This window comes from Xiphophorus couchianus, chromosome 19 (assembly GCF_001444195.1).
Source record: "Xiphophorus couchianus chromosome 19, X_couchianus-1.0, whole genome shotgun sequence".
Taxonomy (NCBI): Eukaryota; Metazoa; Chordata; class Actinopteri; order Cyprinodontiformes; family Poeciliidae; genus Xiphophorus; species Xiphophorus couchianus.
The window spans coordinates 22,621,164-22,636,033 of record NC_040246.1 but is presented as its reverse complement, the minus strand read 5'-3'; the positions used below and the strand labels follow the sequence as shown (position 1 = coordinate 22,636,033).

The following is a 14,870-nucleotide window of genomic DNA, read 5'->3' as shown; positions in this document are numbered from 1 at the left end:
AAATCACTCAGTTATGGAAAGAGCACTACAGTGCGCTGTTTAATTGTGTCAAAAGTGACATTTCTGACATAGGAAGCATTCACAGTAATGAGAATGTGACTGTATCCCCACAAGAAATATATCATATAATTATGACACTGAAAGACAATAAGGCCTGTGGGATGGATAACATATCCACTGAGCATTTGAAAAATGCAAGTAAAAAACTCTGTGCATTACTCTCTATGTGTTTCACTGGCTGTCTAGTACATGGTCTGCTACCTAAATCAATGTTATCTGTCATTCTGGTACCCACTATTAAAGACAAAGCGGGTAAGATTAGCTCCTTGGAGAATTACCGACCCATAGCTTTAGCTAGTAGTTTGTCGAAAGTTTTTGAAAGAGTCCTTCTAAATAGGCTGGAAGAGTTTCTTTTGACCTCTGATAATCAATTCGGTTTTAAACCCAAACATGGTACAGACATGTGTATTTTTGTGCTACAGGAGATTTTAGATTTGTATAATTTGCGCAACACCACAGTATTTATGTGTTTTATTGATGCTTCTAAAGCATTTGATCGCGTGAATCATCAAAAATTGTTCTGCAAGTTAGAAAGCAGAGGTGTACCCAAATATCTAATTAGAAAAATGGTCTATTGGTATGGTCATCAACTAATGTATGTCAAATGGGGTAACTCATTGTCTGACTCGTTTAATGTTGGTAACGGAGTAAGGCAGGGAAGTATATTGTCCCCTTACCTTTTTAACATCTACATGGATGAACTATCAAAGCGCCTGAATTGTTGTAAAACAGGCTGTGTAGTTGGTGACCGCACAATCAATCACATAATGTATGCGGATGATTTGGTAATCTTATGCCCATATAGTGCTGGCCTTCAACAATTACTAAGGGTCTGCTCCCAATATGGATGTGATTTTGATGTCAAATATAACGCTAAGAAAAGCAATGTCATGATTGTTAGAAGTAGAGCAGATAAGCATCTGATAACCCCTGACTTCTCTTTATCTGGCATTGTCCTCAATATATGCAATGAAATTAAATATCTGGGACATTACATAACTGATGACCTATCTGATGATCGTGACATTTGTAGGCAGTATTGCATGATGTATGCACAGGCTAATATTTTGATCAGAAAGTTTGGTATGTGTTCATCCTCTGTGAAGGTAGCTCTTTTTAAAGTTTTCTGTACTTCATTTTACACAGCCCATCTATGGCGAAGATATAAAAAAAGTAGCCTGCACAAACTTTATGTGGCATACAATGATGGCCTGAGGCTCCTACTCAAAGTGCCTAGATGGAGCAGTGCCAGCCACATGTTTGCACATAACGCTGTTCCCACATGTGCAGCTGCGCTCAGGAATCTCATGTATAAATGTATGTGTAGATTATCCGTGTCATACAATAATATAATAGCAATTTTAGTAAACCCTGTTTTTAGTACAGCGAGATTTTTCTCAAGATTGTGGAAACATTGGCGTCATCATTTATTTGTGGCTCAGTGACTGTCATGTTTCTTTTTGTTTGTTTGTTTTTTCTTTTCTTTTTGTTTTACTATGGACCTCTTTTGTGTCTGAAATAAAGATTGATTGATTGATTGATTGATTGATTGATATTTATTGGTTCGTACTAAAGATCATCAGCTGATTAAAACTATTAGATCATCGGTTATGCAGATGAGCCCCTGATGTGGTTGCCATGGTTACCGCATGGTGTAAATCACCTTCTGCAGGTAGAAAACATTCCTGAGATAGCAGAACATCACAGAGGAGGCCAAGGCGTAACCGGGCATGCTCAGACACTCTGATGCCACGCAGCAACGCCAGCGCAGCTGCAAGGGAGCCTGGCGAGGGTTGACGGTTTGATTCCCTGAGCTGACTAAAGGGAATCCTCTGATTGGCAGAGAGACGGAGGAACCAGGAAGTGAAGGTCAGTGTTTACCGCCAGAGCTGCTGGTTCAGGAAGAGACGCTTTCTGTCCGACATCCTTCCCAAACATCCTCCACCAGCCAGGAACACAGGGCTCAGGGGCAGCCAGAGAGCCTGGAAAAGCCTGGAAAAGAGAATGGAAAAGCCTGGAAAAGAGGCTGGGATTTGACTGAATGTTTTCCAGGTTTGAATAAGAAACAGAAGCTATTTTCCATCCATCCATCCAACAAGACGTTGTCATTTTTCCTTATTGTCCTGATAAAGGCAGAGTTTGGAGCCTCCTGGCTCCTGCTGGAGTTTTCCTGCTTTCTGTCCCTCAGTGAGGAAGAGGATTAGCCTGGCCTTCCTCTCTCAGTGGGTTGCAGCCAGTATTTAAACAGATGTAACTCTGCTGGGTCAAAATGTGGGGCAGGAAACATGTGATTATCCAACAGCCATCTTTGAAGGGAGTGAGCTTAAAATCACTGATAAATCTCAGAGAACTGACTTCTTATATTTCATATTGTTACGTTTTAATCTGAAAATACACCAAATGTCCCCAGAGACTGACTGTCAGCTCCTGTACCATCGGCCTGTCTTCTTCTCTGGTTCTCACAGCAGGGGGGCATTCCTGCGTAAATCTGCCCTGAGACAGACCTGCAGCCTGCGGCCTGTAGGGACTCTGCCAGGCAGGACGCACAGATTCCCCCAGCCGCCCATTTTCTCTCCGCCGTCCCGCAGCTATGGAGCTACATTAGGGGCATAGAGTTTGTTAAACAGGAGAGAAAATCAGAAACTGACACAAAAAAGATTTGAAGCTGAAAAAACATGTAACTAAAAAAATGTGGAACTGAAAAATAATTTGAAACTGAAAAAAGGTTTAAAAACTCAAAAACATTTAAACTAAAAAGAAATATTTGAAAATGAAAAAAACTTTAGACTGAAAAAATCTTCAATCTTAAAAGTAGTTTTGAAAATTTTTTCAGTTTGTTTTTTTTTCCAGTTTCATTTTGAGTCTATTTATTTATTTTTTTTCAGTTTCATTTTTTGTTTTCTTTTGAAGAAGCTTTCTGGCCCTAATGTAGCTCCATACCAGCGGCCTGCGCCTCAGCCCCGGGGTTGAGCTGAGGTCAAGGTGCGCTGTTAAAAGGTGTTAATCAGACAAGCTGCGCTCTCTTCCTGCTCTCGGCTCCACACACCTGGAGGATTCCTGGACCCTTCACAGCGACGCAGAACCTCAGCAAGCGCCTGCATGGTCCTGCACACCATCACCAGGCTCATCCAGTCCCCTGGAAGCGGCGCTGAGCTTTTACTGCAGAGTCTGAGGATTTGGTTTCATTCTGTAGAATTAATAACCGGTTTTCCATAATCTCAAATTCCTCTCTGAACATAAAACAGTAATTATTGGCCATGAGACTGAGCAGCTGGACCCGTAACTAGGATTGGTCTATGTGCAAAACTCAAACTGGTGGTGGCAGCATCATGCTGTGGGATAGCATCCATCCATCCATCATCCATCTATTCATCCATCATCCATCCATCCGCTGTTTCACTTTGGTCTATCATATAAAATCCAACTAAATTACTATTCCATAGTAAATTTCACATGGGGTAAATCATAATTGCCCCTTTAAGTTGCCCCTGTTAGCCTTTGCTACAAGCAGCAGCACCAGCATGGAACCAGAACCTCTAAAGCAGCAGCATGGACCCAGAACCCGGCCCATGCAGGCTGATGAGCGCAGCATGTTCAGAAGCAACACATACCCAACGCAGAGCTTTCCACCAAACCACATCTCACATTAGCTACTCTCCATTTCATGACCAAGACAAATCTCTGCGACTTACAGAGGAATGCCTCCAATCCACACCCAAACCATGAGTCGCCTGTGAAAAAAAAGTTACAGTGCAGAAGCCCGTATACCCAGGAAGGCTGCAGCGTTTCTGGCAGCCGTGCAGGGCACACAACCACCAAAAGGCTCTGCTGTCATGTCCCACTGCCAAGCCATAATAACAGCAATAAGGTTGGGGAGGCTCGTTACCCTTAATCCAGGAATTATACTGAGGCACCAGGGAGTGGAGGATGTGCTGTTTCGTGAACTTGAACATAGAAGCTGAAATTAAACGTTCACCACAGGAGGGGGAGGCAGGCAGAGAGGTGGTTCATGCAGTTCACACTGAAAATCTCTGCATCCAAACAGCCTGGATCAAACTGTCCGCGTGCTCAATGTGCAAACAGAGTCTCTGCCTCCCCCTGGTGGCCGTGGGGCGTTACTTCACCTTCTGCTGGTAAAACATGGCAGAAGGTAAAATAATCTCCTGAAATATTACAATCAGAAAGGATTAAGATTTAGATTATTGCAAGCTGTAACGTCATTTTGAGGCTAGTTCTCTATATTGAAGCACATGTGACATACATTCATACTATGGGGCGCCGTTGGAGTTGCACATTCAAAAATAAACAGAAATCATTTGGGTTATTTAGTACAATACTTATAAAAGAAAAAAATGGGGGTTAATTTTTTCAAAGTTATATTTTCACCATGTTATTTATTCATTTATAAATGTCAGTTTTAAACAAAATATTTAGTACTCAATCATATTGAAGTTTAGCTTCAATATGATTTGAAACTACACTTCAAATCATATTTAGCTAATATGACTTTTGCGATTTCCGCTGGGCAGCAAGAGAAATCGCATATTATGTAGATATTGAGGTCAGAGCTAAATATCTAGAAATAGCTAAATAGAGCTAAGTAAACATTTAGCTAGCTTAGCTAATGTTTTTAACTTGAAGCTAAATAGTTTGTTGCTCACTAAATATTTGTTAACTAAAGGTTGTTGCTAAATATTTAGTGATTCAATATTTTTGCTTTAACCTAAATATTTAGCTAGTTCAGATACTTTTCGTTGGCCTTTTTGATATAGAATAATTCTCTGAGAAACTTCGTTTAGCTTTTTTTGATCAGCTGTAATTCAGAATCAAAACAAACAAAAAATACTTTGAATATTCCCAACTGTGTGTTTAAAGAATCAACATTATATCTGACATTTGGAATCAAACTAATGAAATCATTTTGATGTGCTTTAACTTAAAATGGATCTTTGTTTTTTGCTGTTACCTGCTGGCGGACTCTTCTGCTGTTCACCAGGTTCTGACTTTCTGTCTGGAAGTTCTGATCTTTAGAAATCTGCTCCTTTACCCGCCACCTGCCTGCATTTCGGTCCTTGAAGTCAACAAAACATGAAAGCTAAATAGTGTTAAAATACATTTCCTTTGAAACTCTGATTCATATTTCTGTTTCATCAGAAAAGAAATTGTGTGGCTGTCATTAATATGTCATCTGCTGAGGTGGACAGTAGTCAGATTTACTCATTTACTTGAGCAACTTTTTGAAAAAAACAACTTTTGTTTTGGGTTTTTATTCTGTGGTTAAACTAAAAAAACTAACTATGGTTCTGTTGCATGAACTCGTCTTCTGAGTCCTGTTAGCAAATCTCCAGTGACGTTTAGGTCAGCAGTTATAAAACCTTCAGCTTCCCCATCTTAAGTTTGTCCTTTTCTGTGTTTTTTAAGTTTTGGATCAACATCATTCTGAAAAAAATTCTCCCCTTTTGTAATTCAACTTTTTTATTAAACTTGTCTGCAGAAACGATGGCATTAGATATTAATCTAATCCATCCAAACCCATTCAAAAGCTCCTCTCCACACTGCAATTCATGTGTCTAACAGCTCTGGATCCATTTTTTATGTCTATCAGTCCAAAAATAAGTGAATCAGGGCGAGTTGGTCTGCAAACAGGAAGAAAATTAAGAAATGAAATGAATCACTGAAACCTTACAAGTCAAAACAATGTGCATAAAAGTTGCTTTAGTGTTTTTAATATTTCCTTAACTTTATCTGCAGAACAGAGAAAGTTACAAACTGCTGAACTGAACTGGGTCATGCTGATAAAGGAGGATCATGCAGAATGACACATTATCGGGACAAGAGAGGTTCCTGCGCCTGCAGACATTTTCATGGAGAACAAACACAGCTGGATGCAGGTCAGTTCTGTTAATGTAGCAACATTTCAGGGATCGGTGGCTGACAGAAGTATTCACACCCTCCAACAAGTTTTCCTCCAGGATTGTTCTGATTTTATCCATCTTCACTTCAACTCTGAGTATTTCTCTGTTCATCAGGAGAAAATTAGTTGCATTTGGTCTGCATAGAAATTCTTGCCTTAGTTTTCAGGTTTTTCTCAATAAAAGTGATGCATGTCCAACAACCAGCATCTTAAAGAGTAACTAACCCCCAAGTCAGCTATTAGTTGCTGATAAACTGTATACATTGCTCCTTTAGGGTGCTTTCTGTATGTTTCTATCCAATTTTTCGGACATTTTTGTGAAAATGTATTTAATTCTACAATATTTTCCCTTAAAACCGTCTCAGTGCTGCCCTCGTGGGTTCGACAGGAGCTACTGCAGTCTATTTTCCTATTGGTTACAACAATAGGAAAATTGTTGCAACTAACAATTGTCACACAAACCCATAAAATTATCACAGTCAGACACGCGCCCCCTGGTGGCGAGTCGGGGGCTGGGATGGCGGAGAACATTGATCGGTGGTGTTTCTCATAAAATGCATGTCTGATTCATTTCCAATGTGGATTCAGACTGAAATAGGTTTCCTCTCTGCTCTGACTGTAGACGGTGATGATTTCTTTATTTCTTTGAATGTTGACAAGTGTTTAGTATAAACTTAGCTAGTTTGTTGTCACCATAATGTCTCTAAAACATAAGATATAGTGGCAAAGTCAGTAAGTCGGCAACAGTTCTTTCCCTCATTTTGATCACACCCCTCAGCTCCTCCCTTCATTTGGACACGCCCCATAAATTTATTGGCTCCGCCCACTTCAATGGAATTGTTTTAGCATTGTTTGGGGGTGTGGCTAAGCTTCACAAAGGAGTTAGTTACAATTTAACTTTTGGGTCCAGTTTGTCTACAACGCCGTCTCCACACATGATGATCCTCTCCTGATGTAATACCGCCTTCTGTCCTCCCCGGACTCAGACCAGTGGACGATGAGAGCTGGGAAGAATCGGGCGTCCCTGTAGGTCGGCGGACTGTCGCTGAGCGCCAGCTGGCTGGAGTCGGACCTGCAGCACTGCTCGTCCAGGCAGCAGGGGTCCGATAAGCTGCTGCTGCGGCTTCTCCACGGAGCCACGGTGCGACGGGAGCCGTACATTCGGCACAGCGACACGTGGGACGTGTCAGAGGAGAGGCGGGACAGCAGCAGCGCTCCGTGGCAGGAGAACCCTGAGGAACAGCTGGAGCTGGCGACCGTCCTCCTCCTACCTCCTGAACCATCGTCCCGGTTCAGGGGCGCTCCGGGGTCCACCAAGAAGCGGGTGGAGGAGGCAGAGGTTGTGGTGTTGGCGCTGATGAGCATGGCCTCCGAGTAGCTGGGGATGAGCTGGCGGTTGCAGCGAATGTGCCACTCCATCTCCGTGCTATCCAGGGTGTCCACTCTGGGGATACCGCAGCTAACTTCGTTTAGAGGGGACGGACTGCCGCAGATGTACTCCAACCCAAACAACTTCTCCACCCTGTAATGGACGTACGCCGTTCGGTACTCGATGAAGACTCTGAGAGGCCAGGAGAGCATGAGCAGCGCCGCCAACCAGAAGGCCACCCGAGACGTGTACCACGGCATCCGGTCCGGATCAACGCAGGCAATCATGTTGTCCCGGAAGTCCACGTTCCTCAGCTGCATCCCCTCCCGAGCTTCCATGTAGTCGTCCAGACCTTCTGTTTCGGAGAAGAACCGGGACCTCTGGTTGAGGTAGTCATTCTCTGAGCCGGCCTCCGTGAAGCTGAAGCACTTGGTGAAGCGCAGGCGGGTGGTGGGGTGACCCTCCAGGCCCGTAAGTTCCCGCGACACGTCTTTCATTCCACAGTGGGCGTAGTCGAACTCCCCTTCCGCCACATGGGTGTTGACCCGCTCGTTGTACACCTGCGTGGTGGTGTAGGCATCCCCATTGCGGTACCTTGTCACCTGCCGCGTCCGTCTGACAAAGTGGTAGCTGATGGCCTTCCACCATATGCAAGGCTGTGCCTGTCGCATGCGTAGCACCCGCTCGTACACGCTGTCCACGTCCGCTTTGGACTGCAGCTGGTTCTGGGCCATGCAGTGCCAGCACTCCACCATATACAACCCGTAGAGCAGCAACAGGAAGGCCAGCGGGATGTAGACGTACCCGTCCGAGCACGGGCTGTCGTGGTAGATCAAAGAGTGTCCGCCGCCCCGCAGGGTGGAGGGGAAGTTGGAGGTGAAGCTGATCTTGGTGACCCGTGTCAGCTGACACCAAGCCAGCGCAGCCAGGCAGCTGATCATGAGGACGGAGAGCAGCAGGCAGCGCCAGTGGGACTCCCGGCAGACGCAGGCGCCCAGGGACTGCTGGGCTGGACGCTGCTGCAGAGGCAAGAAAAAGACAAACAGGAGCCATGATTAGGAAAAAGCACTTAAAGCGATGAAGCCTGTAAACATGCCAGGGAATCCGTGGCATGCAGCAGAAATGCAAACGACTCCAGCTAGCGGTAAATTACAGAGCAGCTCAACGTAAATCAGACCGAAGAAAATTCAGCAGAATCTAATCAAAGGAGAACATTACTGAGGTGTTCTCACACACAAAACCCAAAGGTGATTTACAGTTTTACTGCATTGAGCACCTCAGGAACCAATAGGAATGAATCTGAAAAGGTTTCAGCAGATAGATGTTAAATCTGTTCAAATAAATGCTGCCAGTTCCAGCTTACAGAAGGAAACTCAACTAAGTGATGCTTTGTAAAGTCAGTGGCTTTTATTTGTTTGTATTTTATTGTAAAAATAAACTCAAACTTAGCCAGAGTTGACAAATGTTTCATTGCATTTTAGGTCTGGACTTTGACTAGACCATTCGAACTACTTTAATGTGTTAATTTCATTTAGTTAATTATATGGATGCAAATGATTGATTAATGAGTTAATTTAATGTTAATTGATCTTATTGATTAATTAATAAGTGGCCATTTTCTCTTCTATCAAAATGGCCGACCACTTTTCCATAACATCCAGAGGCAAATCTTTCATAACATACTGAATTTGAAGAAAAACATGTTATCAGTGGTATTAAATATTGACCGAATAAACAGAAAATTGTGGTTGTCCTGTCGGAAGATGAACCTCATTTTTGAAAAAGTAACTGAATTATTTGTTCTGTTCTGTTTTTCTAATATTGTGTAAAATCGGCTTAAGAGGTTAAATGAAAAACATGCAGAATGGGAATTTTTGTAATCGATTAATCGTCTTAATAATTTATTACTAAACTAATTATTGGTTGCAGAGCTACATAAAACATGCATGTTGAAGGTTGAGGGCACTGCGCTGTTAGCGTGTCTAAACTAGATGCCCTTTCAGTTTCACATCTTTCTGCTTTATCTGCTTCTTAATTCAACCAGCAGAAACACAAAGCGACACATTTGCAATAATGTTGAGCAAAGAGGGTTTCCCATTCAACAGAGACTTTGGCAGCAGGCTGTTTAATCAGTAACAGTGAAAGCTAAAGATGAAGCAGCCAAACTAGAGTTAGCAGAGTTTACTGCTGCCTCTGTGCAGCTATTATCCTCTGCATGCCTCCAGTGGAGACGTTCGTCCACATCACTGCCCCTGGTGAGACACAGAGTGAGAGGATTTATGGTGACAAGCAGCCATCCACTGCTGCGCTGCGATGTCACACGCTGCAGCTCCTGCGTCAGTCATTCAAGGAACGACTGAATTTCATCCAGAACTCGTTTACCTTCACACAGACAGAGGGATGGGCTTTATTTGGATGTTTTTGGTGTAAAAGTTGAAAAAGATCAAATATGTTTGAGTCAAAATGTTTATTTTTCCCAGAATGTGAAACATTAAAAACAAACCTTCAAAATGAAACTCCTAAAATACACAAGAAAGTGATGTGTCATTACTCAGAAGTGAGGAAAATGGATGGAGTGCAGAGCCGGCCTAAGTCATAAGTGCACTAAGCCGGCTGCTTAAGGCCTCAAGACCAGGAAAGTTTTATATTTGTTTACTGAGAAAGAGAATACAAATAAATTTAATTTAAAGATTTCAGCAGAGACACATTAAATTATTTAAAATATAAGCTAAACTCGCAAGTTTACTCAAAAGTGAAAATAATAGTTTGATTGTTGATTGTTACCATAGCGACAAACTGTAGATACAAGTTTATTAAAAAAAGAGAATACTAACACATTTAATTAAAATACTTTAGTGCAAACAATAATCCTAATAGTTTGATTGTTTGGTTACCACAGTAACAATCTGTAGCTACAAGTTTAAAACCTTTAAATTCCTGCACTTTTTACACAAATTGCATTATTTTTTTATGTTCAAAAGTCAAATAATGTCTTTAAAAGTGCATTTAATCATTTTTATTCAACCAATAAATGTATTTCTGGCAGGAAATGTCACTAAAAAAGACAATAAAGCTAAATACTGTTTGTGGACAATGTCCAGATTTATTTGAAAAATCTTTTGAAATCATTTGATAATTTCTTCTAATTGCTAAGCAACTTTTTTATTTTTAAATAAAATTTTCTCTGGTATTCTCATTATTTATCTTTAGATGAGCTTCCAGTCTCTGAGGATTGAAGGTCTCTCTACCATCACCCTAATCTTCAACTCCTTCCACAGATTGTAAATCAGATTAAAGTCAATATTTGGTCCAGTTAAAGTAATTAGTACAGTTAAAGTATTGCTTTAAATCTGGATAACGGATAAGGGATGAATGGTTTTGGATTAACTTTACAAAATTTCAACTTTATTGTTGATTTTTAACTATGTTTAAAACACAGAGAGGAAATAAGAACTTTAAGTTGAGGAGGAAATCTGGACATGCAAAAATAGTTATTCTAGACTTTTCTGGAGAGCAGGAATCATCTGCCTACCACTTCTGGAAGATCGCTGTCTGCAGGTGAGTCTTCCTCCTGCTCTTCTTCCTCAGCAGCACTGGGAACACTGGGCGCCTCTTCCGCGGAGTCCTGGTCAGAGGAGAGCATGCTGCAGCTTTGCATGTCCTCTCATGCATCCTGTTTTACCTTCTTCCCTCCGTTTGCATCCTCCTTCCGGGTCCCGCTAAGTCCCGCATCAGATTCTGGTCCAGCAGACTGATGCTGCTGCTGCTGCAGCTGATGATGCTGCTGCTGCTGCTGCAGCTGCTGCTGATGATCCTGATGATGCTGCGGTGCGGTGCGGGAGTCCCGCGGTGCTCCTGGCTGGCGGGGCGGAGGGAGGCGGGGTTCAGCCGGGAGTTGGCCGCAGCAGAGACAGCAGAGGTTCACCATGGTGATGCAGGGCGCGGTCCGATAAAAAGACGCATAAATTAGCGCAATAAAACCCAGAACTGGTGTTAGAAGTATAAAACACTGCTCTGAGAAAAAAACAAAACAAAACAAACTTCCGGTTGAGGAAACGTAATACTGCTGCTACTTCACAATAAAAGCTCACTTCACTTTTCTTACTGGTCATCTTCATCCACCGTATTAAGATTTTAAAAAGTGTGAATACCTTCAAACAGTCGATTAAAATGTTAATTCACTTTAAGTGAAGAAATTCAGTGTGTTTGAAATTTTATAAACGTAGGGCTCTGTCTTTTACCAATGACACTGAACTTCAACAATGGCTTTTAATAACTTTTACTGATAAACATAATAACCAGGAATAATTATGAATATAGATATAAAAACAAGCGCAGGTTGTAGCAGTCATAAAAAGTTATCCATCATCTTTTTGCAAATGTATGTTTATCGTTATTTTAAAATAATCTAAAAGAAAAACATAAATGACACGACTGTTCTTTAAAAGAATAACGTCACTTTTACTAGTAAAAATTGTAAGTCCTTTATTTTTCCTGTAACATTTGTGGCTCTAAATGTTTGGATTGTAAAAATTGTCCAGTACTTTCAGCTGATGGTACACTGTATATAGCTAGAAATTTTGTTTTAAAATGTTAAAATGTGTGAAATTGCTTAAAACCACTGTCCTAAATTACCCAAAGACCCTTTTCCTAACTCTAATAATGCTATCGAATAAATTAAAAGTGAGCAAGAAAGTGGTAGTAATACTTAATCTAGAATTAAATGAATTTTGACTACTTTCAATGTAATTAAAATTCATGTAAACCAAAATAAGTCATTTAATTTACCTATCAGTGGTCATAATGTTTTGCTTGGTGTAATTAATTTGTTTTGACGTTTCTCCACCTTACCGCTGGGGGCGCTGTGGCTTAAATTCCTCCCTTCCTTCAGCCGGTCTCCACCAGAAAACATCACTATTAGTGATGGGATTTTCGGCTCCTTTTCGAGATGCGGCTCTAATGGCTCTTCTTACTGTGGAGAGCCGGCTCTTTCGGCTCCCAAACGGCTCCCCATATATAGTTTTGACATTATTAATTAATTAATAGCTTAAACCTAATTTTATAATATTTTGTTTCATTATTGACATTGTTAAGCACTTATGATGAGTAAAAATGCCGCATAACAATGCTTTATAAATAAACATTTTATTATAACCAATTAAATTATCACAAAATAGAACCACTTCCACAAAAATAATTTAAATTAAATTAAACAATTAAATATAAATACAAACACCCACCACAATACGAAAAAGTATCAAAGCAGCTTCATAACAGAAAAGGTGCCACAATACAAATATCAAATAATATTCAGTGTTATGTGTGATTGGTCAGATGTGTGGAGCACACACTTGACATGAGGGCAGTGGACCGACCGAGGGAAAAAACTCTCTGCTCTAGCACTGCAAGGAGAGGGAGAAGGGGGGGAGAGACAGCGAGGCACCGCAGGACAAAAAAAACACCGCGGGGAAAAACTATCGGCTCTGGCACTTGCAGAGCACAAGCACAACAACAGGGAGGCGGAGAGACAGCGATATACTGTAGAAAAAAACCGGCTCCCAAATAGGATCCTAAAACGGCTCCATTGTGGAGCCGGTTCCAATCGTTCACTTCAAAGAGCCGGCTCTTAGAGCCGGATCGTTAGCGACCGACACATCACTAATCACTATGAGAAAACATGGCGGAGGTCAGGCACTTTGCGGGAAGGGGAGCGTGTGAATTTGGACTTAAAATGTCTAAACTCTACCCTCCGCAGAACCGAATCCGACTCGGAACAAAGGCGCTACATCCTGGCTTTCTGTCGGCTGGGTTTCCGTTGGATGACAATGAAAACCGTGAGCGGAACGGAGCTGGAAGAGCAGCGGAGCGGGCAGCTGCTGCTCGCTGTCGGGACGGATATACAAAGGTGAGCCCGCTGCCGGGTGGAGCAGAAACCGGTCCGGAGAAGCGAGACACGCCTAAAAAACGCTGTTTTCTGGGACATAAGAATGATTTATGTTCAAATGGGACTCTGGTAGAATTCACTAAGCGGATTGTTCCTTCGTATCGGAGATGTAAGAAGTTGTGGAGGACTTTGTCCCTCTTTCCCCCGAGCCGGAGTCTGCATCTGGATCCTGGATCTCCTCCATTTGTTTTCATCAGGAGCTACAGCGGAAACGGGTCCAGATCTGATCCGCTGTACAAAACCAAAACCGGCTACTACGATGTCCTAGAAGTCCCACCCACCGCCACCAAAGCCCAGATCAAAACCGCCTACTACAAGCAGTCCTTCGCCTACCATCCGGACCGGAACCCGGGCAGCGCGGAGGCCACCGACCGCTTCTCAGAGATCAGCGAGGCCTACACGGTGCTGGGCAACAAGGAGCTCCGGAAGAAGTACGATCTGGGGCTCCTGAGCCTGTCGGACCTCCGCGGCAGAGCCAAACCCTCCACCGGGGTCTTCACGGGGGGCTCAGCCGAGCAGCAGCCCGGGAGCAGGCAGTCTGTGACGGGCGCAGAGTTGAGAGACAGGCGGTATGACTTCGATGAGTTCTACAAGGCCCACTACGGAGAGCAGCTGCAGAGGCAGAGAGACATCCGGCTCCGGAGGGAGGAGAGGCTGAAGAGGGAGGACAGCTACCAAGACACGAAATTTGCCAACATGATGGAGTTCGGAATTGGGCTGATGCTGCTGTTGGCCGTGGGGATTGTATTTAGCTTAGGGAAGTGAGGAAAGTTTGGTGGATGGATAAGCTTGAATAGGCTGCTGCTCGTTTTATGCTTTAAAGCTGCAATATGTAACTTTTAAATAATTATTTAATCATATTTGTCAAAACTCTCACTATGTTGTGACAGTGTATTATGAGACAAATAATCTGTGAAAAGATCGAACTCCTGATATTGCCATCTACTAAAATGTACCACTCCAACAAAATCAGAGCCAGGAGGAGGGTCTTAGCGTTGCTCATTAAGCTCATGTACTCACTGCTCAATGTGCCAATGGAGGAGAAACAACTTACTGTCCGCCGTCATCAGTAGCCATGCTAACCAGCCTTAGCATTCACTGCAGGCTCTGCTATTAGGAAAAACGGGACCGTAGTAGAGAGAAAGGGGAGAGTAAATGAGCAGCACCACATGATTGACAGCAGTAAGACCCTCCTTCTTCCTCTGCTTTCTAGAAACAACCACAGATTATCTGCTTCATTCCATTCTGTAATGACAGACAGTTTCAACAAATGTGTAAAAAAAAAAAAAGAAAGTTACAAACTGCAGACAAAATGACAGTCAGACACTGAACATCCAGACACACTTAGTCTTACACAACCCATGCTTTGATCATTTTGGTTTGATTAGAGTTCATAATGTATCTGTTTCATATTTTACAAATTTTTTCACTTGCTAGTTTGGAATGTCTGATATATAATTTATATATATCACCAGAAAATGCAGTAGTCTCATGTATATTTGATTTATTTCAGAAAACTTCTGCATTTCCTCCTATTTCTGTTTAATTTGGTTCATTTGAACTATATAAAACGTGGCAGAACG

The 14,870-nt window shown here is 42.3% G+C and overlaps 2 protein-coding genes across 2 annotated transcripts; one reads left to right on the top strand and one right to left on the bottom strand.

Annotated features, from left to right (window-relative positions):
- Positions 1–5,468: 5,468 nt before the first annotated feature.
- Positions 5,469–12,234, bottom strand: LOC114133817 (transmembrane protein 151B). Its single transcript, XM_027999911.1, is given in 3 exon segments — positions 5,469–8,362; positions 10,876–10,993; positions 10,995–12,234. Coding segments are annotated over 3 exon segments (1,608 nt in total). The 5' UTR covers positions 11,012–12,234; the 3' UTR covers positions 5,469–6,889.
- A 751-nt stretch (positions 12,235–12,985) lies between these two features.
- LOC114133818 (dnaJ homolog subfamily C member 30, mitochondrial-like) lies at positions 12,986–14,600 on the top strand. Its single transcript, XM_027999912.1, has one exon. It carries the CDS (start codon positions 13,021–13,023, stop codon positions 14,050–14,052), a length of 1,032 nt encoding a protein of 343 aa, XP_027855713.1. The 5' UTR covers positions 12,986–13,020; the 3' UTR covers positions 14,053–14,600.
- The last annotated feature ends 270 nt before the right edge of the window (positions 14,601–14,870 follow it).

What these genes read in the sequence shown, in the direction of transcription:
- LOC114133818 (XM_027999912.1), top strand. Translation starts at nt 13,021, where the DNA reads ATGGCGGAGGTCAGGCACTTTGCGGGAAGGGGAGCGTGTGAATTTGGA.